This window comes from Camelus ferus, chromosome 12 (genome assembly GCF_009834535.1).
Source record: "Camelus ferus isolate YT-003-E chromosome 12, BCGSAC_Cfer_1.0, whole genome shotgun sequence".
In the NCBI taxonomy this organism is placed as follows: Eukaryota; Metazoa; Chordata; class Mammalia; order Artiodactyla; family Camelidae; genus Camelus; species Camelus ferus.
This window is the reverse complement of record NC_045707.1, coordinates 36,530,932-36,555,423: the sequence shown is the minus strand read 5'-3', so window position 1 is coordinate 36,555,423 and position 24,492 is coordinate 36,530,932. Positions and strand designations below refer to the sequence as shown.

Genomic DNA, 24,492 nt, shown 5'->3' with positions numbered 1-24,492 from the left:
CAGATGGCCAAAAGGCACAAGAAAAATGTTCAACATCGTTATTCATCAGAGAAATGCAAATCAAAACTACAATGAGGTATCACCTTACACCAGTCAGAATGGCCGTCATTCAAAAGTCCACAAACAACAAATGCTGGAGAGGGTGTGGAGAAAGGCAACCCTCCTCCACTGTTGGTGGGAATGTAATTTGGTGAAGCCATTGTGGAAAACAGTATGGAGATTCCTTAAAAAACTAAAAATAGACTTACCATATGACCCAGCAATCCCACTCCTGAGCATGTAACCAGAGGAAACTCTAATTCAAAAAGACATATGCACCCCAATGTTCATAGCAGCACTATTTACAACAGTCAAATCACGGAAACCACCTAAATGTCCATCCACAGATGACTGGATAAAGAAGTTGTGGTATATTTATACAATGGAATACTACTCAGCCATAAAAAAGAATGAAATAATGCCATTTGCAGCATCATGGATGGACTTAGAGATTTCCATACTAAGTGAAGTAATTCAAAAAGAGAAAGAAAAATACCATACGGTATCACTTATATGTGGAATCTAAAAAATGACACAAATGAACTTATTTATAAAACAGAAACAGACTCACAGATATAGAAAACAAATTTATGGTTAGCAGGGGGGAAAAGGGTGGGGAGGGATAAATTGGGAGTTTGGGATTTGCAGATACTATTATATATAAAATAGATAAACAACAAGGTCCAACTGTATTGCACAGGGACCTAAATTCAATATTTTGTAATAACCTATAATAAAAAAAATATGAAAAGGAATATATATAAATATAACTGAATCACTACGCTGTACACAAGAAGCTAATACAACATTGTAAATCAATTACACTTCGATTAAGTTTTTTAAAAAAGGAAATTAATAGAAAGGCTGGGACCATAAGAAAAAAGTATAATCTATTTTTTAAAGTTTTGGAGAAGGTTTATTGCCCTGATTGAAAACCAGAGCTAAAGTGCAAACTTTAAATTATGGCAAAAGATCCTTCATAATCTGGGTCAATAAAGCTAATATGACTTAATGAAGGCCAAGTGGACCAAAGCACAGGCACTCACAATGCCATTCCTCCAACCCCATGGCCATGGCAGACACTGAAAATCAATCCCTGCACTCAATCCCCTATAATAATTGCTTATTTCTTTGCTCTCTGACTATAAACTCCTTGTGGGTAAAGATCCAGTCTTAATTCCCTTTGTATTCCTAGGACTGAGTACAGAACATGGGACACTTAGCACTTAGTGTTCATTCATTTACTCATTGATCCTTCCACAGGTATCTATTGAACATCCAATATACGGTAGCCCTAGGACAGGTACCAGAGATACAGTTGTAAGAAAAACCAAACACAGCCACTGATCCCATGTAAGTTACAGCCTACTAGGGAGGCAGACATCATCCAAATAACGACACTGACGAAGGTTTAATTACAGGTTAGATAACAGTCTACAGGAAAGAAATAAGTTCACTGATGCAAATGACAATGGAACCTGATCTAACTTGGTGGATGCATGAAGGTTACCAAGGAAGGGCTATGTCCTTGGATATGAAGGATGAGCAGGATTAAAAAGGCAAAATGGGGAAGGAATAGGGAAGGGGTCTGGGTGGAGGTTGCAAAGGCCCCTTGGAGAAAACAGAGAGTTAGGGAGAGAGTGCCTAATTAGAGATTCATTAGAGATGAATCTAGAGAGACAGATCAGGCTGGGTTTCTCAGGCCATGTTAGAATTTTGACATTTATCAAAAAAGAAAGGAATCTATAGAAGGTTTCTAAGAAGGGGGAGGATGTCAGTGTTTTGTAAAGATCACTCTGGCTGCAGTATGGAGAAAAGACTGGCAGGCCCAGAAGTTCCCATGTGCTCCTTCTATGCTTGGTAATGTGCTAGGCAATGTGAAGAATTTTATTTATATCTATATTTATGAGGGATGGAGAGAAGCTCTGTGTACAGGAAGCAATTAGAGAACAATACAAAGCAGCCTGTATTCAGGTGTTTCTTTGTGGGTTTACAGCATGTACTACTTGTTGCAGGGATCCTGAGAAGATGTGAAAAGGTGATGAGACCAGGGTGGGTTGGAGGTGTGTGTGTGTGTGTGTGATATGGCAGGAAAATAAACTGCCCTTTGAGCAAAGCACTTTGTATACTACATGTCCCTTAGCACCCAGTGTTATAACTGCATGTTAAGTGCTACCCCCTCACCAGGCTGTGGACCTGGAAGGTAGAAACCATTGTCTTTCTCTCAGCTTTCTGTATGAAGAACAGTGCAGAGCACGTAACAGGCACTCAACAAATTCTCACTGAAGAGATGGATGGATAAGTGAGCAGATAAGGGATGGGTGGGAGAGTGTCTATTAGAAGTGAGGTCACCTTGAAGGTGAGCCAGCTAAAGCAGAATGTTTATTTTAGGGGAGCTTTGGGAGGTAAGATTGCCTGGCTTGAAAGATAGGACCGGAAGTTGAAGAGCTAGAAAACCCTAGGCTGTGGATTTAATTCAATGATGGAAAGTTTGGAAGAACGTGTTGAGACTGTTCCAGAATTAAAAGACCCTCTTGATGAGAAAGAGTTCCCCAGTGTCTTAACTTCATTGCCGCCTGCAGTCTAGAAGTGCCTCCAACAAGTCTGGAAGAAGGGGAAGAAGTCATTCGGGTTCTTCCTCAGATGGGGGCTCCTGGCTGTGGCATTCCTCTGCCCTGGCCTCAACAGTAGCTGGAGGGAGGGTGGAGACGGAGGTCAGCCCAGTTGCCAAGCCTAACTCTGCGGACCTGTCCAAGCACCATTCCAACGGAAACTGAAGCCATTCTTCCCAGACCTGTTTTCCTTTCTGGGTTTCTCTCCAGATGGCTCACGTTGGGAAATGCTTATCTGCCTAAGCTGTGAGAAGTGGAGTTAGGTGGTGACTCTTCCTGTTTGTAGTCAGCTATATTTGCATTCTCTGATGGTGCTGCATGGGAGGGGTTGTAGGGTGTGTGCACGTGAGTGTGTGTGTGTTTGTGTGTGTGAGTGAGTATGTGTAGTAGTGGGGTGGGTGCATTTTGGAAGCATCCAAATCCTCAATCATGGGAATATTAAAAAGAATCTTCCAAGCTCTTAATGGCTGAACAATAACGAACATTTGATTGCACTGAGCTTTGTATACGATTAAGAAAAAAGGTTAGAATTAAGTCATCTGTATGGAAGACTGTAAAAGGGAAAGTGCTGTTTAATCTGGTCTCTAAATTAGTCTCAACGATGCCTACTACGTGGATCAACCAGGATTGGAGCTACCTCCAAACAGAACTGTGTTTGGAACAAAAGCTTCAAATGTAGAAACAGCTGTAAGATCCGGTTTATGAATTTGAGGGCCAACTCCACAGCTTTTAAGACCGTCCCCTCCCCCCGCCTTCCCTTGTCCCTTGGGACCAATTTCTCCCTCTTATTTGGTCAAACTTTGATCTTACAGTGGAGAGAGAATGAAATACTACTACTAGTAGTAGCAAATATTTCTTAAGTGCTGATTATGTGCTGGGCGCTATGCTTTTCATACGCTCTCACCTCTACCCAGACAACACTCTACAGAGGTGCTCTGTTTTTCTCAGGAGGAAACTGATACTTAGAGAGGTTAATTAACTTTCTCAAGGTCACATAACTAGCAAATGACAGGCAGAGTTAAAAATCAGACATGCCTGACTCCAGAGCCTGTGCTCTTAATTGGACAGATCCAAAGAGGTCAAGTTTATTACAAGTACTCCCAGCTTTTGCTTTCTTTATTCTTTCCCTCACTCAGTTCCTTCATGCATTGAGAAAAGGGCTCTGAATTTTCCATTTCAGGACACCCAATGCCACTATCTTCTCTTCTCCTATCAATACTTAACATTGAGAAAGGACATGCTGCCTGTTTCAGTTTAGCATGACTCCCTGCTTGTGGGTTTCCTCCTCTAGGCAAGGATATTAGTAAGTTGTAGATCTAAGCCTCATTTTCTAAGTCTTAGCTACTCACCGCATCAAAGGCAGTATAAAGTAGTAGATACACAAACACACACAGCTTGGAAGAGTCTCTTAGGTTCAAGTTCTGGCTTTGCCATTCAATACTCTGACTTGTGTAAAAAGTTATCAGTAAAGAGAAAGCTCAATTAAATAGAGTCAGGAGACCAGAAAGGGGAACTCTCACACCCTGCGATAACAGCAGAGCCCAACAGAAAGAAGGAAAATGCCTCCTCTTTCCTGGCAAGGACTCAGCTAAAGAAAAGCCATGCACTCTTGGTTTACTATAGCTGCCCAACTTCCCTTTCCCCTCTCTAAAAGGGTTCTCCTTCCCTTGCCATGTGGAGACTTGCACGTGGCTCACTGTACCTGCAGACCTTGAGCTGCAATTCTCTGTGGATCCCAGTTAAACCCTTCTTTGTTGGAGAGATATCTGGCAGTCCATTTATTTTGGTCAACACTTGAGTTATTTGACCTCTATAAACCATAAAGTAGGGATAATAAGCTACCTCCAGGACTATTCATTCAATCTATAGACATTTATTGAGCACTGTGTCAGATCCTGGAGATACAGGGCTATGAGATTTAAATGAAGTAATATATGTGGGGTGCTTGGTACAGGACCAGCAGATAGTAAAGGCTCACTAATAAAGAGTAGTTATAAAAAGTAGAACAAATGCTATTTCTCTAATAGTTATCACTGGGCAGGACACAGAGGAGTGAAGTGTTTTCTGAATAGAAATGATCTAGTATAATTGAGCACATCCTTCCCTTGCCTGAGGCCAGCCCCCAAATTTTAAATAACAGCCATAGTGGATATTTCTTGAACACTCAACATGCACTTGGCATGAATTAACTCATGTATTCCTCAGAACCTCCTGAAGTAGGTTTTCTTATATCCTTATTTTATAGAGAAAGAAATTGAGGCCCAGAGAAGTTAAGCAACTTGTCTGAAACATCACAGCTAGTAAATCTGGGCTGAGATCTGAACCAGCTAGCCTGACTCCAAAGCCAGTGATCTCATCACCTCTCTAAACTCACCACCCTGGATTTGCCTCTGATTTCTGCATCTCATGTCTGTGTAGAAGCCCTAAGCAGCTCCAGAAGGAGACACACTCAGGCAGGGGATGGTTAGAAAGGCTGTGGTGTTCTGGGGAGATGTCTTTGGAGACCCTATGTTCCCTGGGTCTTCTCAGAGGTATTTCACGGCTCCCCACCCACTTTACACCTCTTCCTGCTGTGTCTCTATGTTGTCACCTAAGACCAAACCAGCTCATCCTGAAAAGCAGAGCCCAGGAGTGGAGGCATTGGCAACCCCGGCCTGTGTGGGAGGCGGGGCTACGGCTCTCGCTGCCAAAGGCTAAGGCTGCTCTTTCCACACAGCCTCTGCTCCTTTGCAGTCTTGCTTCCAGGTTTGGCTGCCTGAGGCCTGAGTGATGCCAGGCCCACCTGCCTTGCCCCGAGTCTGCTCACTGCCTGATGTGTGCAGGCTGCACCTGCTGTGGGAGCCACCCTCAGACTAAACACACACAACCTGTGCAGTGCCCAGTTTAATGCCCTGCTGTCTCCATCTTGAAATTCATGATTTTTGAACAAGGGGTCTGCACCGGACCTCACAAATTATGCAGCTGGTCCTGCTGAGACCCAACTCAGGCCTCAGGGAGCAGGATGCCTCCCCTGCACATGATTCTGAAGGGATTCACAGGGGAGTCTGGAGGAGACATCAGGTAGGCAGGAGTCCTAATTTCAGGCTTGTGTTCACAAGGTCAAAGCAGACTTGTGGACCGTAGGAAGCCAGAGAATGGATTCAAATGTTTCTTTGGATGATGTGAATTTATCATCAATTTTTCCAGTTATTCCCATATATAAACATAATGCCCACTGAACGTGCAGTTTCTGAGTAGGAGGAATGCTGGAGATAAGGGTCAACCCAATTTAAGCAGAGAAACAAACCTGGTGTCTCTATGTCTTAAATTCTTTCCTACCTGCCTGCCACAGCCTGAAGTCCCATCCTTCTTAAATCCTTTCTTCCAATCCTGCCAGTACACCAGACCCCTGCTCAAGTGCAAATGTTTCTGCCTTCTCAGAGCTTGCCGCCTCAGTTAGCAGCCCTGCCCCGTGTTCCCCATCACTCTACATCTCCCACCTCCCCTTTCCTATTAGCCCTTTCCTCTCAGTCTTCAGATGGAGGTCCTGCCTGTACCCACGATCCTGCCACTCAGGCAAACCATGTTCTAATTCTCTCCTTTCTCTCCCGGCTTTGCTCAGCTACTGCCAGCTCCTCACCTTCCGACCTTTCCATCCTCATCTCCTGCTCTCTGGCTCCATCGTCTCAATGATTAAATCTGCCACCTTAAAGATTACCCATGGAGGTTCAGAATTTCATCAGCCTTGATCTTCTAGAAAGAAGGCCACATTATGACTTCTGGGGGCCCGAGGCCTTCAGGAGCCCTTCCTCCATTAAAAAATAAACATTAAAGATTATCTCTGAAGACTGTATTGTTATAAAGATAAGCATAATCCAGTCAAGATTGTTTTCATTTTTAAAAAATTCCTATTTTAAAGTATATTAAAACATTTTCATGGGCCCCTAAAGTATTGCGGGCCCTGGGCACTGCCATTGAGCTTAGTGGAGAAACCATTCCTGCTGTGAAGGCCAGGGTGACATTGAGGAAAAAGCCTTCACAAAATCTTTTACCTCTGGGAAACCATATTACTTTTTGTTTCTACTGTTCCCTTTATTGGGAAAACAACAGTTATAAACAAAATTTGAAGAAAACAACTGACTCATAATCTCATAGTCTGACACCATGCTTCATCTGTAATTCACCTCCTTGTCCAGATGCAAAGCTATTTTACACAGCTGACCGTTGTGTTTACGCAGTTCTGTTTTCTGCTTATTCCACTTAATGTTGCTTTATTGAAAATATTTTCCATGTTTCTACAAGGGTCTTTCTAACCATCAAGTTGACTTACAGTGATTGACTTACTTTACCCCCTCTGTTGGTTTCCCATTCTTTTCAGACTCTGCTTTCTTTGTCTGTTTTTATAGCTTCCTCTTCCTCATTTCACAGATTTAGTCTGACCCACCTGATCATTCTGTATATCCTCCCTGCTCCAGGAAGTCTGATTCATGGCTGCAACTATTGGCTTTATAGGGCTGAGGAAAAAGGGCTTTGCAGTGGCAGTTAGTGTTCAGTGATCTGTGTATGTGACCCGCTCAAGCCCTTTCACACTGCACGGCTCGCACGCGGGAGCCAGCCAGGCCGTGGGGCAAGGTGTTAAACTCTGTACTCTAGTAATGGGGTCAGAGTGTCAGAGCCTGAAGGTAACAGATGATTCTGTCCCACTTCATTATTTTATAGATAAGGAAACTGAGGTTCTAAGAGGTTAACAGACTTGATCATGGTTCTGGAACCAGGGAGCAGGGATTTGGAATTTCATTCTGTGACTTCAAAGTTTCATGTTCTTTCTTCAACAGCATCCATTCTGAATTTGTTGGAGAGGAATTTTATCTTATATTCACCAGAATGAGAATTGATATTATGGAATTACACTTACAATTATTTTATTGCCAAATTTATCTGAATATTGTCTAATGTCTAATGGGAAGAAAAAGACGTCATAGCACAATTTTCAGTTAGGCCCATACTTTGAAATTGCCTGGGCTATCACAGGAGAAGTGCTTTAGTGTTTCACGTTCTGTCTACCGTAACTTCACTTGAATTGCTAACATTCACTTTGTCGCTAGTTGATTCACTTATTACTACTATCCCACAGTCATAAAAGCTGAGCTTACCTGTTCAGAGATAAAGAGCAGATCAGTCTTTGTCCCAAAATAACCAGGCCAACACTGGTACTAGCAACCTGAGGACAACAAAAGCATTCATTATTAGGATGACTGAATTTGTCCATTTTAGCCACTAATAAATTTCCTGCAGTGGAAACATAAACTTCAATTTCCCTCTCATCCCAGGAGATACTGACTATCTACAAAGAATTTTTGTTTGAAGATCTCCTTTAAATTATGTTTTCTTTCCTCCCAATCTCTCTTTTCCATGTACTGCGTATGTGTGTGTGTGACATTTTGCTTATGTTCATTGTTCCAGTCATTTTCTGCTGGATTGCATTTGGTCATCGTCTTCTCAAATAAACGCGAATTCCATCTCGATTGACTTATTTCGAGAAAAAAAGGAAATTTGGTTATCAATGTAACTGAAGCAGGGGGAAGGGCACACAAGAAGCGGAGAAGGGTGGAGAGCTATTTTACATGTTTGGGGGTATGAGCACTGGCCTCCCATACCTACCCTGTCTCCTCACCCCTAACTGAAGTATCAACCCTGTCCTCACCCCTAGTTGATATATCATATTCCACCCCTCCCAACATTTAATAGGCCCTGCTGGTAGGCAGTCTACCACAGGAACCAGACTGGTATCCATGGGAGCCCTCCAGTCCCTGTAGACTTACAAAGTCCATGGAAACGATGGTTTCAGCAGTCGAGTTCTTGGACTGGGTGAGTATCATGATGGAGGCAGGGATGTCTAGGGTGAAGTTACCTGGTAGTAAATTGATCACAGGAGGCTCTGTTGCCATGACCTGTACCATGAAGGGCTGGGACAAGATGTAGAGCTCTGCAATCTGCCCACATTCAGGGAAGGAAACAGAGATTGGGAGTCATGAGTTGAAGAGGGGAAACCATAAATTTGGGGTGGCTGGTGGTGATTAAATCTTACATCATGCAATCAGAATAGAAAAAAAAACTCTTTAATAATAATACCAATAATAGCAAAATAATAATAATAACAGCTGACATTTACTGAACACATACAGTATGTCAGGCACCATGTCAGGACTTTCAGTATTATCTCATTTAATCTTCACGAAAATCCCTGAGACAGGTTCTATCAGAATTCCATTTCACAACTGAAGAAAGTGAGTCATAGGTTAAGTAATTTTCTCAAGGTTCCAGGTGAGTAAGTCGTAGGACTGGGATTAAAATCTAGATCTGTCTGACTCAAGATCCTTCTTCTAAACCCAAGATGCTACGGGAGCACCTTTGTCCTCCAGGGCAAACCTGAGCCTTTCAGTTACTGTTTAATACTCAGGTGCTGTGACAGCATGATACTAACAGCTGCTTTACTAAAGTCACAGATGTGGGCACTATTCCTTCCTTTCCCAGTTAAGCTAATTATTTCAAGTGTGGTGGAACCTTATGGAAGGAACAGATGATTTATTTTGTGAACTTACAACGTCTTTACTAGTAATGTGTACTGTTCCGTAAATATTTGTGGATCTCTGATTAAAAGAAAAAACTCTTTAAGAATGGAAATATGGACTCCAGCTTGGACCAAAAAGGAATATAAAGAACCTACAGTGAGGAGGGTATAGATCAGTGGAAGAGTGCATGCTTAGCATGCGTGATGTCCTGGGTTCAATTCCCAGTACCTCCTCTAAAAATAAATAAATAAACCTAATTACCTCCTCACACTCTGCCAAAAAAAATTAAAAAAAAAAAAAAAAGAACCTACAAGTATTCCAGAAGTAACTGCAATGAAACCAAATACACCATCAAGGAGTCAAACCCTGTGCACTTACCCGGGAAAGCACGTTGCCAAGACCTTGAGAGTTTTGAATCAAATGGTTGGAAATCTGAAACATCAATATCATCATGTCACTATAAGGTTTTTAGCAGGGTTGTCTTTTTAGGGAAAACATAGCATTCCTTACAGTTTTTATAAATCATGAAGCTGTTGCCCCCAAAATGCCTAATGTTTGAAGGTCACCGATCATCTTATAGCCCAACCACAGGAAATCTGAGGCCGAGAGAAGTGACGTGACCTGCCCTAGGTCACACAGGAAGTTACACTGCTTTTCAGAAAGTGCCTTTTAACCTTGGGAACACAGTGTATGCTATACATATATGACCCATGTGTAAACATTTTACAGTGGTTAACAGTAAGTCTTGTGTTATTTTCCTCATTTTCAGAGATTACTGAGACATATGTTATATAAGTAATTTATCTTCACAGATGAATGGTTTTCAAGTCTGAAGCTAAAAGTGTCTAATTCTCAGCATTTATGGTATCTGGTGTTGCCATCAGTATTTCGAACATAAGATTTACAATTACCTGTATAATTAAGACCCAGAGAATGAAAAGATTCATGAGGGATGCTCAGCAAAAGTTGTGGTTGACTGACTGGAGGGAGAGTGTTCTCATTATAAAAGGGAGGGCATGGCAAAGAGAATCATTGGGCATCTATGCTATTTACTGGTCACTGTAGATGTCAGCTGCAATTACCAACAGGAGAAATCTTTATGTTGGCCTACCACAAATAATGATAATAATAATAGTAATGAACACTTACGGGGCACTTACTCTGTGGCAGGCACTGGTCTGAATGCTTTATATATATTTAAACCTTTTTAATACCTATAACAACTTTATGAGTATGGAATTATTATTATTCCCATTTTCCAAATGATGAAACTCTTGCACAGAGAAGTTAAGTACATTGAAACTGCCAGATTTTCACAGGTATTTGTCACAGGTAATAAGTAGTGGAGGGGGTTCCTGGCATTATTTAAGATCAGTCTAGAACAGTGGCCCAGTATCATTAAAAAAACTGAAACTAGCAGAACTGGAAACCCAACAACTCCCCAACTAACAGCAACATTCATTCCACAATCCCTTCATTCATAGTCCTGCTGGGAGTGATAGTCTACAAAGGCACAGGAATAGGGACTATGACATAAAAAACCTCATAATTGGATACTTATAATAATATTAAATATTGGTGCTGACTGTCCTCATCCATTAACTCTCCTCACCTCTTTCGTGGTGAGAGTGACACCGAAAGCCCCCGCTGTAAAATAAGCATAGGATGCAGATTTAAAGAAATACTTGGAGATTCCAATGTAGAGCATAGAGTCACTGCCCTCTGGGAGCACAAAAGGAACTGATGGGAAGGGGGGATCTGCGAGGTTTTCCTGTGGGTAGAATACGCCCTGTGGGAAAACAGAAAGAAAGACCAGTGTATCAGGTGAAGACTCACACGTGCAGGACTGAAGAAGGCAGACCACTCAAGTCAGAATAAGGAAAACTCAAGAAACTCAATAGGGATGAAAAAAACCATGAATCCTCTGACTCCTTAATTGGGTAGGGACTATGTTTCAAAGCTCTGATGACTTCTTGAGCGTATTTGAGTGTGTCTGTCCACCCTGGGGTGTAATCCAGTGAGAGGTTCCTTGTTGGTCCTCTTCTCAGAGAAAGGAAGGCGGGTACATGTTGCTGGAGGGGACAGCTCTGAATAGTTCTTGAGGTGCCATGTAGAGATGTCAAAATCCATGACTGTTGAGCATCGGGGGCATCATAGAAAGACTCAGAAGGACCCAGGACTCTAAATGGCTCAAAGCATTTTTTGTGGCATTCTTAATACTGCCCTTATTAGCTATAGGTTGTTATTACAAAATGGTGTCTTGTGTAACATTTAACTGATTTTAATGACTCTTGAGTGATTAAAATATAAACCAATATGCATTAAAAAAATGACATTAACTTTGGGGCAAAAGCACAGCTAAATCACTTTTCCAGAATCAGCAGACATCATTATCATATGCTAATGGTCCTGAAAGGTCAGTAGCCCTCAGTTAAACTGACTAACTATAGAGTTAGGAATAGAAGTATCAATAGTTACAATCTACTGATCTGGTGAGTTCTAATAAATGCAGACTATTCTACTTGCTGCCTTCCAGCCTCAGACCTTACTCCCAGAGGCAGACACCATGATGCTTTTCTTGAAGAAGGCAGGGATATGTTAGGTAATTCAGTCATTTATCAATCAAGAAAATGTTCAAGAGTCTTTTAAAAGAGCATAAACACAAGAAAATTGCTTGAAAGAAAATTAAATTATTGGAAGAGAATGTAGTTAATACTTTTTTTCTGCAAATAATATTTGTTCCTTGAATACTGACTGTTGATAGTCAAGATTAGGACTCTGGTGATGATAAAGTTACCTTCAAGTTCAGTTCAATGTAATTCTCAGTAATTTCTGGAGAACTGATTAGGGAATAATCCAGCAGAGTATAGTTGTCAATCTTGGTAAAAACTAAATAACAAGCAAAGAAAAAAGAAAATTTACATTCATTAAAGACATAGAATAACACACTGTTAATGTTTATCCAGGACAGTATAACTTTTTTTATTGTTGTATTATATTTACTCATTTCAACCAGAATACAAGTCTCTTCAAGCAGTTTATAGAATAGTTCAGGATTGGCTTTTATTTAGGAGGTTTGTTGAGTATCTTCTCAGTTCCTAAATATTCTTAGTAGCTAACTAATTCATACATGTTCTAACTTAATTTATTTTTATTTATTTATTTATTTTTACTGAAGTATAGCTTGATTTACAATGTTGTGTTAGTTACTGGTGTACAGTAAAGTGATTCAGTTACATATATATGTATATATATATTCTTTTTCATGTTCTTTTCCATTATAGATTATTCCAAGATGTTGAATATAGGTCCCTGTGCTATACAGTAGGACCTTGTTGTTCATATATTTTATATATAGTAGCTTGTATCTGCTAAGCCCAAACTTCTAATTTCTCTCTCCCATCCCTTTTCTCCTCTGTAAGCATAAGTTTGTTTTCTGTCTGTGAGTCTGTTTCTGTTTTGTAAATAAGTTCATTTGTATCATATTTTAGATTCCACATATATGTCTTTCTCTGTCTGACTTAGCGTCCCTTAGTATAATTTCTAGGTCCATTCCAGAACAATATAATTTTTAATCTTCTACTATTTAAAACAAGAATTAACCATTATCCTACTTCATAAGTAATACATGCTCATTTTTCAGAACCCAGGAAAAGTAGGTAAGTCAAAGAAAGTAAAAACTCTTCTTAATTACATTGCTCTGAGAGAAACATTAGTTAAAATATCGGTGTACAGTCTTTTTATGCATGCATGCACACAAACACACACACATATACAATGCATATATACTTCTTTTTTCCAAAAAGGAAATTAGACAAACAAAAGTCACTTATCAATATAAAGCTAACTATATCAGGTTAGTATAATGAGACACTTTCAAGTCCTATGTGACAGCCTTCTACATCATTATTAGAACTTTATTTTTACAATGAGTATGTATTACAGTTGTAATTAAAAATAATTTTTAAAGAGAAAGACAGATAGACAGACAGGAATAAAATTCCCTAAGTTGGAGAGGCCAAGAAAATTCTCATGCACAATGCTACTAATTTAATTCATTTTTTGGTATCATCATTTTCAAAGCAAAGCAGAAGTCCAGGGGACCAGGGGACAATAGGTAGGGTTTGCAGGAAGCGTAGATTTCTGAGTCTGTGGCAGGTTGTACATGCAGTGGTGCACAGCTTTGGTTTCCAGCCTGACCTAGAAGCGCTGCTTTCCTGACCACCACCATGTGATATGATGACTTCCTCCCTGTTCTAGAGGAAGGTACATCACTTTTTGCATCCCATGTTTGGTTTAATCCATAGACGGTGATGAGAAACAAGAGATGAAGTGACTTGCTAAGGTGAGAACAATACTACCCCGTATCACTATAGTTTTTAAAAATGTTTTCAAATTCACAATCTCAATAGATCCCATCACTATGCTGTGAGGGAAGCAGGACCATGAGGGGAGTGAGGCTCCCAGAGGTAAAGAAATTTGCCCAAGGCAAACTGGATCCTTGACTGGTTCTTTATTCACTACATCTTCTTTCTCTTTCCCTATGTCCCCAATCCATTCTTTTTTTTCCCTCATCCATCTGCATCCACTCATTGATCCATTTGTCCAGCCACCATCTCCTTCCATCCCTTTATCAATCTAATGTTTATTATGCTAGTGTGGGTTAGTGCTTGGTGTTGGGGACACAGAGAAGAGTCAAAGGCTCTGCCCTCTGGAGGAGGAGACAGATGTATAAATAGGAAATTAATACAATGTAATCAGAGCAGATCTAAAACTGAACTCCTGACAGTCCTACTACAAACCTATTCTTACAGTCTTCCCCATCTTGCTAAATGGTAATTGTATTCTTCCAATTTTCTTGTTGTTCAGTGTAAAACCTGAGGTCATCCTTGACTTCCCTCATGACCTGCACTCAATGTGTCAGCAAAAGCCACTGTCTCTACTGTCCAGGTACATCCGAACACATCTCACCACCTCCATCACTCCATCTAGGCTGCTGTCATCCTTGCTTGTAAGGGTCACTGCAGTTGCCTCTTAAGTGGTCTCCCTGCTTCTACTTTTGACTCCCTGCCTATTATTAATAGATAGAAGCCAGAGTGATCTTCTTAAAACCGAAGTTGGATCATGCAAGCTATGCTCGAAACTCTCCAAAGGGAGAACATCTCAGATGAAGAGCCAGCCTCCGTGATGACCTACAGAGCCCTGAAGACCTAACCATCTGCTTTCCCCTCTCTGACCCCATCTCCTATTACTTACCACCTTGCTTCCTCTGCTCCTGGTATGGACTCCTCCCAGTTCCTCCAACACATTTGGCATGCTCCCACTTGGGCCTTTGAGCTTACAGTTTCCTCTACCTGGAATGTTCTTTGTGCAGATCTAGGAGCGGCTCACCCACTACCTCATTCAGGTCCTTACTCTTAATGCCACTTGCTCAGGGGTACCTCTGCTGGCCTTGCTGTTTTAGACAAAAACCTCTCACCAGCTCCTTCCCTGCTTTATTTTTCTTCTTACAATTTACCACTGTGATACCACAGATTGACTTATTATCTTGCTGTCTGTCTCCTCTCACAGTCCCCTGAGGGAAGGGATTTTTATCTCCTAGGCTTGCTGTTCTATCTTCAGTACCAAGAGCAGCACCCAGACTATTACCAGTGCTCAGTACACCACTGGGGGATGAGCAGACGGAGTACAAAGAAAGAGACCCTCCCGAAGTATCATGTGAGTAATGAGAAAGTGGAAATTTGGGGTGTGGGCTGTCAGGGAAGGTTTCTTGGAAGAGCTATACCTGAGCTGAGCCTTGAAAGATAAAGAGGAGTGAACAGGACAGGGAATGGCTGAGAGTTAGGGAGAGGAGGGGGCTCAGCATAGTTCTGGCAAAGAAATAGGTATTCAGTAAATGTCTCTTAAGTGAATAGATGGATGAAAGGGAGAGAATGCTCTTCTAGGTGGAGAGGGCAGCATGACTGGAGGCAAGGGTGTGAGGCAGTAGAAGCAGTTTGATGGATGGAGCAGAGAAAGGTGCAAGATGAAGTCGAGAGAGGTAAGAGGGAGCCACAGCATGGTGGGTGGAGCTTGTAGTCCATGCTAAGGCATTTGGACTTGACCCTGAAGGCAGCTGTAGGAGCCACTGAAGAGGTCAGAACCAAAGGATAACTGGTTAGGATAAGCATTCATCATTCTGAATAGGATGGATTTAGTGCCAGAGCTGGATTCAAGCTCGTGAGAGTTTAACTCTCTGCCCTGCATCTAGTCTCCTGAAGCTACCCCCTCCTGCAGAAAAGAGCAGGCCCCACACACGGGCTGCATCCTTCTACACAGGGTGCTAGTTGGCAGAGAGGAAAGCAGACTGAAGAGCTGGAGAAAAGCAAACCTGGAGAGCCCCTGAGTTTGAAGGTGGGAGGAGAAGCACCTGGAAGAGACAGTTCTGGTACTCACCCTGCAGCATGCTGAGGTTGGCATTCAGTGCCTCCACCTCATGTATGATGATGGGACAGAGCTGGCCACAAATGAAAAAAACAAAAAACACCGCAGGTTATCACATTGTACTGGGAACCTGTAAGGGCCTAGGCCCTGCCAACAAAGGCCTTTTGGTTAGGAGACATTCTTCCTTTGGTCATCAAGACTCTCTTAAATTAGCTGATGTCTATGGGCCTCAGGTTACGTGTGTATGGGTAATGCTGGAATGCTGGCTCAACTTCCTAGCAACCTGGACTACACCCAGTTAGCCCCATAAAAGAACGAGCCCTTGGTTTTTCTTTCTGTGGCAGGACAGGACATGCGCCCCAGTCCACGCTGGTGCTGTGACACCTGGGGAACCTACTGTCGGCACAGCTGTGCCTCTCCTGACTGCAGGGATGCTGCCACCTCCCACCTCCGCTGCCAAGGAGGGTCAGAGCCCATGAGATCAGACGTCTATTTAGAGCAGAACCCCTTTTTGAATTAGAAAATCAATCTTGAATCGGACACAAGCACACCTTTAGGAAGGACAAAGAGCACCAACATTGATGCTGTGTGCCAGGCATGTGTTAAGCACTTAGTATGGTGGTTCTGAGCAGAGGCTCAAGAGCCTGGCTGCCTGGGGTTGGATGCTTTGGCAAGTTACTCATGCTGTCTAGCCTCAGTTTCCTCATCTGCAGCATGGGGTAATAGCTGTATCTACTGTATCAGTTTATTGTGAGTAGAAATTGAGGCAATCCACATAAAGTTGCCCAGCTCATAGTAAGCATTCAGTAAATGTCAGCTGTTGCTGTTTTAACCTCATTTCATCCTCACTACAGCCCTGAGAGGTGGGCACTACTGTCCCCTCTTTACAGATGGGCAAACTGAAGCTTAGAGAGGTTAAGCGAGTTGCCAGGGGTTACATCAGCAGGATCTGAAGTCTGATCTGACATGGCTAGACAGCTGTGGTCTGAGCATTCTTTTCTTTTTCCAGCAGCATAGAGGGAATCCTAGAAGCAAAGCATCTATGATCTGTAAATCATATACAGGCTTCAGGCAAACTTAACTATTGGCTTCTTGTCATGGCCAAAGAACCATGCCTTATTTCAAACAAAGGAATGATCAAGTGTGGGGCCCTTGAAGGTGACAGCACTATTTCCCAGTCACTCTTTAATATGCACGTTCACTGGCACTCAGTGCCTTTCAAGTAAGGATGGAGAAACACTGCAACGCTTCAGAGACCCCTGACCAACTGGGCAACCTTGTTGGACAAGGTGCTTGATGTTATTGTACGTTGATTTCCTCACTGACATTCATTGAACATCTACCACCTCCCAAGCACTGAATTGAGCACAAGGGAGATGGAGACAGCTGGACATCATCCTTGCCCCCCTTCTCCAGAAATAAATCTCCTTCCTTTTCCCATCCTCCTCACCCCTCTCCTTGTCTCTCCAGAAATATTAGTAAAGTGTTCAGGGAAGATAATGTCAGGATTGGAAAGAGGGCATACAGCCAATTCCCTTTCCCTTCCTTGAACACTGACTTCTGGAATTGAGATACTTGGAGGCCATCTTAACTTACAGTGTTTCAATTGGCTGGAAATATCCTTTCTTCTTTCTCATTCCTTACCTGTCAAAATCCTACCTATACTTCAAGGCCTAGTTCAAGTCCTGCACCCTCCAAAAATACCTCCCAGGATACTTCCAGGCTCTATTTATTTAATTTTTCCATTTCTCTGAATCCCTTCAGTTCAATCTAATTACCATGGAAGTATGTATGAAATTCAGTTATTGTTTCATAAGCCTGAGTTGGGTTTTCTTAAAAAGATAATAAGTTTATTCCTTTTTCATATCCTCAACAGACTCTAGCCTAGTGCTGGGCACACAGCAGGTACACAATAAAAAAACTCTTTTTGGCTGTTTGCCCACCTTATGGTGAGGACTTGAGGGAGCGCTATTTTATTTACCTCTGCATCCCCAACACCTACCATAATGTTTGGCACACAGTAGGCACTTGATAAACTATTATTAAGTTGCAAAGGATAATGTGTGTGAAAGTGCCTTGGATGGTGCTCACAGTACGTGCTCAGGAAAGGTTTACTGACTAAGAATTAATGAAAGCATGGCAGAACTGCTGCTGGCATGTTACTGTGGATGTGTATCCTCTAAAGACTTACCATTTCATTTAAGTTCTTTAAAATGGGTTTCTCCATGGGCTCAGCAAAGGAGTTATATAGGACACTATGGAAAAAAAAGATTTAAAAAGGGCTTACACAGGATGATATCTGTCAGTTAATAACCACCCCAAGGTGCTGCCTGAGACTCCAGCCCTGGACTGACCCCTGTGCCCCATGACACTCTCCCTCACCTGAACTCTCCGGAAAATGAGACGTCGGCGTGGCTCACTTGGGCATAGCAGTCTTGGAGCTTCAGGACTGGGTGACCAAAGTTATTCCGGGACAGGATAAGGATACCGGTGAAGTAGACCTCAGAGAGAAACAGGTCAGCTCCTCCTGTGTCTTGGCTGTTGAGAGAAAAAGTGCAAGGTTACCCAGGCCTGGGCAGGGGTGGAGATGGATCGTGTTTCTCTGATTACCCACAGGCTCTAAGCTCCTGGAGCTCAGGAACTTTGTCACCTCTGGATTCTTGGCATCCACAATAGGTAGGAGCAAAATTGGTGCTGAATGGGTGGATATTCACTGAGCAAATGAGGTAACGAATATGTGAATGGTGGCAGCTCTAGGGATCTTGCAGTAATTTCATCCTGAGTCTCTGGTCCTCATAGTGGTTGAACATGTATTGAACACCATTCATATATAATGCTTGTTTGGAGAGAGGACATGGTGGGGAAAGTTGACCACACCTTATTTAGGAGGGGGATGGACGGGGAGGTGACATTTAGATATAGTCTGTGAACTCCTTACAGGAGTAGTGTTATTCATCTCCACATCCCGGGGTTTAGCTTGTGGCCTGACACAGAATAGGCACTCAATCTATGGTTGATGAGTCAGCGAAGAAATGAATAATACATGAATCTACGTTTCTTACGGGGGAACATGTCATTTCTCTACAGTCTACAAGACTGGAGTTTTTGAGATGGGGATGAGTGGTACTCGGTATCATTTATAAATGGATACAGTAGGCACTCAATAAATGGATGCTGAATGAGCAAGTGGATGAATGAATGTGTTATTATGGGGCATCAACCAAAGCAGACCTAACATTACACCCAGGACAGTGACTTGCACTTAATAGGTGGTTTGTAAGCATACCTTGAATTTGATATTTTCCTTCCTGTATGAGGATGCAAAGCCCTTTTGGTAGGGAGAGAAATGGGTTCAAGCTAACTACCATCCTCCAACCTCCCTGTGAAGCCGGAAGGCTCCATTTCCCATCAGTTGGCCCTACAGATGGGGAAGTGTGTTCAAAGACTAGCTCAAGATCAGACAGTGACTCACTGGGGCTCTAAAATGTCAAGCACATGTCCATGCCCCTAACAGCCAGGAGCTTCTAGCTCTTAGGAAATCTTAGATGACATATTGATCAGTGGCTCTGCCTTTAAGGGAAGGATGCTTTTCAGCCCCTTACCCCCTGCCCTCAGCAGAGATATTCTGACTTAAATCTGTCCTGGAAAAATGCTCTTAAGAAAGATGGTTAATGGCAGAGGGAAAGAAGCCAAAAACACTGGCAAATTTATACACTTTAGATTTTTGCTCCCTTTCCCCCCAGAACAGCAGCAGACTTTTCAGTGGAATACTCACAAAAGTGGAGACTTGATATCCCAGTCTGTGCTGATGTTGGCAATGCCGTGGTTGGTCAGTGCCCTGATTCCCACCCCAGGCACAAAGGCTAGTGAAGTATTTGGAAATGAAAAGGCAGTGATTTTTATACTGTAAAACAAGAAACAGAAGAATTAGTGCAACTCTTCTAGCACATCTCTAAGTAAGGCAAAATCAGAAATGCAGTTGGAGAACTCTCGAGGTGGGCAATTGTGAATTCCTGTAGAGGAAGGACCCTCAGCGCTACAGTGCAGCCTCTGGGCACCACCCTCTAATTCCCCTCATGTCTCTCTCATACCTCTGGCAGGAAGTCCCTTGCATCTAGTTGAGGGGAGAAATGAGAAAGTTTAGAAACAAATTTGCAAATAATCAATCTGCTTCTTCAGTTTCTTTGAAGACAAAAAGAGGTACAACTTTGCTATCATTATTTTTCCTTTTGGCTGTTACACTTATTTCTCAATGGGAGAAACATTAGTATTTTGGATGGGACAACTGTTTTTTTGTAGAGGATTGTTATACACATTGCAGGATATTTGGCATATGTACCAACTAAATGCCACCCTGTCCCCATCATCAGGACAATCAACAGCATGCCTTCCTCCCAAATGCCCTCCATGTGGACAGTATCTCCCCTAGTTGAGAGATTTATTTTAGAACATTAACTCTCCCTGGGATTCTTTGAGCTGTCAATCACGTATCTAGGAGGTAGTCAGTGGCATACAATGTACATAGGTCGATGGCCACATGCATTATGACAAGCTATATGACCATTGATTGAGCGATTACTACCAGCTAGGTACTATGATAATACGTGCATTAGCTCATTTTAACCCTCACAATAATCCTATGAGACTGTTGCTGTTTTTGCAATCTGCAATTCAGAAATGAGAAGAAACAAAACTTGGCTGAAGTCATATATCAGAGGTAGAACCAGACCTAGAACCCTCCTCAATCTGTCTTTAGGCTTCTTAAACACTAGGCTATGGCATTTCATGAACTGAGCAAAGGGCACTTGACTCGGAGCCAAGTTTTGTGCTAGCTGTAAAACCTGGGGTAAGGCCCTTAGCCTCTTTCAGTCAGTCACTCAAAAGAGGTGTTACTCATGGGTAGGCTGGGGAGACAAAATGAGATCATCTGTGTGTAACTGCTGCACAGGAGAAAGCATTGCTATGAACTAAGATTAAGAAAAATTTTAAATGTTACAGCACATAAGAAATGATTATTTGCTATTCCCTCATTTCTGCATCCTTTCCTACCTCTTCTCTGTCAAATATCCTGAGTATCGCTCTGGGGAGAGGATTGTAGAGATTAACGTATCTTGGAAATATTTTCATTTTGATACATGTAGGTCTAACCCATTCTCTGTAACTGCTGCAGAGTAATCTAAGCTGTAGATGCATCATTAAAAAAAATCATCGCTTTGTGGGCGGACATCTAGGTTGTTTCCAGTATTTCTGTTTTATAAACAGTGCCACAGTGAACATATTCGTACATGCTGTTTGTGTATATGTTTCTCTAGGGAAGATGCTGAGAAGCAGAATTGTTGGGTCAAAAAGCGTGTCTTTAAAAAATCCTTGTAAATCACCTTCTAACAGAGCACTGTCTAATAGAAATATAATGTAAGCCACATATGTAATTTAAAATTATCTAGTAACATTAAAAAAGGAAACATCATTTCAACATGTAATCAGTATAAAAATTGTTAATGAGATGTTTTATTTTCCTTTTTCCAAAATAAGCCTTCAAAATATGATACATGTTTTATACTCATGATGCACCTCAATTTGGATACTGGATTTTCATCAGATATACTTGTCCTGTATTTAGATTGAATAACATTTTCAATTGAAAGAGTAAACTTACATATTTGAATTGTTCCAGACTTAAGTTTTTCAGTAACTGAGTCAAGCATGAGCTTTTAAAACTGAAATTGAAATTTAAAAAATTAAAACTTCAGTTCTTAGTTGCACTAGTCATATCTCAAGTTGCTCAATAGTCAAATGAGGCTAGTGGCTCCTGTTTGGACAGCACAAGTCTGAAATTATTATACCGGTTTATCTGCTTCCCATAGCAATGCATGAGAATACCTGTTTCTCCTCATCTTTACCATCACTTGATATTACAGGAATCACCCTGGATTTTTCTGCTGTGGCACTATTATCAGTGTAATTAGATCATTAGTTTTGTAAATATATATTTAATGTTCGTCACTCTCACTGGACATTAAGGGTATATCTGTGTCCTTCACTACAGTATGCCTTATGCCTAGACCAAAGCCTTAGTACACAGTAGGTATTCAATAAATCCTTGTTGAAGGGTCGACTGTATTACAGATTAGAGTATCTGCCATATTAAACCATGAGGCAACTTTAAAGCCAGAGGCCAGATTTAGGAATGGTGGAGCAGAAAAATACAAGAAGGCTGTATTCTGAGGAAAGTGTGGGGTTTCCATAGGATTCTTCCACTGTTTCCTAAGAGCTTATTATTTGTGAGACAAAAATGAACCCATATTTCATTTAAGTCACTGTAATTTTCTGTTATATTCAACTGAAACTTTTTCCTAACTCATACAGTCACCCGTACATGTCCTAGGGAGCTAAAAGATCTCTGCTTTAGCCTGTTTCTATTCTTGTTCCAAAACACATGATGTTTGTCAAAGATGTTTATCAGTTACACCTCAAAGGAAACTCAACGGTCAACCGCCCTGAACTGGTCCTAGCCTAACTGCAAGAGCAGCACCTGTGCCAAGGAAACAGAAGTGTCCAAAAATTGCTTCTGCATCATTACCATGCTAAGATCACTGTCCAACGAGGGGACGTGTACCTTGCTAGACACATTTAGTGCTGGGTGCAAGGGAGCCTGAGGGACTGCACATGTACGGCTGTTCCTTGAAATCTCTGCCCTTTCCCCAGTTTCTGATGATAGACCTGCCTCTTCCCCTTAAGAGTCCTTCCTCCACTTTCCTCCCATGGGGAGAAGGGGTCTTTAGAGAGTGAGCTCTCCCTTCTCCATTCCTTGATCAAGGAATAAAGTTTCTGCTCTGCAGAACCTGGTCTTGTTCAATTGGTGCAAGCGACACTGGGCAAAGGAAGGACCCAGCTGGTGTCCACCCAATCTGAGAGGTTGGCAACAATCCAATCAAAACTCTAGGTTGTGTGAAACAAGGATCTGAATCAATGTGGTAATTCCATTGTTCTTACAATGATGGCCTTACGCTGTTATCAAGGCTATCAACTAATCCATGTTTGGCAGCTTCAGTTTTATAAAGTATCTTCACATTTCTTACATCATCTGATTTTTACTGTTTACTGATTTTGACATTTGATTTTATTGTAACATGGTATAAAAGATTATAGCTGCCCCAAAATTCTTAGGAAGAGAAGTTTGTTGGTTGGAAAATTACATGGAAAAACATTTAGAGTATAAAGGAAGATTCTCTGGTACCCAGCTGTAGGTGGAACCCCTATGGATGAGACCAGGGGAAGAACTTATGTTGTGCCAGAGAAAGAGGGAGGGTCTAGACAGCAAGAGGGCAGAAGGCCATGTGCCTTGTCATCCATTTCTGTGGTCTCTGAAGTCTTGACCAAACTTTACTAAAATAAGACAAAACTTGATGAGAGTAGATTTGTTTGTGAGACTGAGATTGAATTCTATGTCTAGGTTTATGGGGGTGGGAGTAGCAATAGGATGAACATGAATTTCATTTAGAATTCTGAGGGCAACATGGCCACAGCTGATATCTGTGTTGAATCAGAATTCTCATTTTAGGAATGAGGAGAGGATACTGAGACTCTGAGCAGATTTACCGGGTGCACACAACTAGTGTGCAGCAGAGTTATGACTTGGACCCATGTGTTCTGACCCAAACGCCACACGCTTTGTCAATTCTATGAACTCTCTTTTTTGGGTGATTTATCTGATAAGCCTCTCACCAAAGGTTGGTTAACTTCTACTCTGCATGTCCTGATGTTATACCAGAACACGTGGTGGTATATCCACAACCCTGAGATTTAATTTCATTGCTAAAAATGTTCTTCTCTTTTACTTACTTTGTAAAATTGTAGTTCACATAATCAATCTTCAGAAATTCAAGAGATTCAGAACCTTTTAAATCTGAGATATTTCTTTCCTTGACCATTTGCTCAATTATTTCCATACCAGCTTGAACACCTGTGAAGCAACCAAAAGTAAGTGTTTTCTGATAACAAAGATGATGATGGTGTAATATCATTAAACATATAAGTGAAGCTTACTAAGTAAGCCATGCTCTTAGATACTTAGAAAACAGGATTCTTACAAGGGGGTATTACTGTCCCTGCTTTATAGAAGCAAACACTGGTCCTCAGAGAGACTAATGAAATTGCCCAAGACCCCAGGACAAACAGCATGAAAGATTTCATTATGTGGCTGGGCTAAAGAATATTAACACAACAGTGTGATAGGAAAAGTACAAAGTGTAATCATTATTCATCTTTGCAGATGAAGAAACTAAGCCTCAAAAGGTAATTTTCACCTATGTCACACAGCAAAGAATTGGGGTAGCCAGTATTCAAATCTGGACAATTGGGCTCCATAGTCCATGCCTGACAGCCAGTTTCAGAAAGTTATTCCACCTTGTCCTTTTCCTCCCTCAGATTCCTTAAGTTTGGGAGTTTTAGACCTGAGGTCCATGAACTGTTGGGAACTCTTGAACCCCATTAAATTCTAGTCAAAGATTGTGAGTGGGTTGTGTGTGTGTATCTATCTAACTTTTCAGGGGAGAGGATCCACATTTTCATCACATTTTCAAAGGGTCCAGTACTCCAAAAATGTTAGCAACCACTGCTTGTGTTTAATCCTGGGCTAAACCCACCTTTATATGCACCACAGAACATAGTTCTCTGAGCTCGTGGGAAATAGAGCTCTCTTCCACATTAAAGAGCTTGAGAAACATTAAGTTACACAATAAAGAAGAATGATCTTTTCATTCCTACCTTCTCAAGGAGGAAGCTTTGCCTTTACCCCCTGTTTTGCAGCTTAAGCTCATTTCCACTTATTCTACCCTTGTTGGAGAAGAACAAGAGCAGATTTTATC

General features: G+C 41.6%; 1 protein-coding gene across 2 annotated transcripts in view; it reads right to left on the bottom strand.

Moving 5' to 3' along the window:
* Window positions 1–24,492, bottom strand: part of BPIFC (BPI fold containing family C) — a 48,321-nt gene that overhangs the window by 7,549 nt on the left and 16,280 nt on the right. For both annotated transcript variants that reach the window (XM_006189667.3, XM_032493379.1), the window contains 10 exons: window positions 23,468–23,588; window positions 19,401–19,529; window positions 18,008–18,163; window positions 17,817–17,880; window positions 15,638–15,698; window positions 12,000–12,091; window positions 10,815–10,991; window positions 9,581–9,634; window positions 8,453–8,623; window positions 7,784–7,851 (listed from right to left, as the gene is read on the bottom strand). In XM_006189667.3, coding sequence (XP_006189729.1) covers window positions 7,784–7,851; window positions 8,453–8,623; window positions 9,581–9,634; window positions 10,815–10,991; window positions 12,000–12,091; window positions 15,638–15,698; window positions 17,817–17,880; window positions 18,008–18,163; window positions 19,401–19,529; window positions 23,468–23,588 — 1,093 coding nt within the window. The remainder of the gene's footprint in view (window positions 1–7,783; window positions 7,852–8,452; window positions 8,624–9,580; window positions 9,635–10,814; window positions 10,992–11,999; window positions 12,092–15,637; window positions 15,699–17,816; window positions 17,881–18,007; window positions 18,164–19,400; window positions 19,530–23,467; window positions 23,589–24,492) is intronic.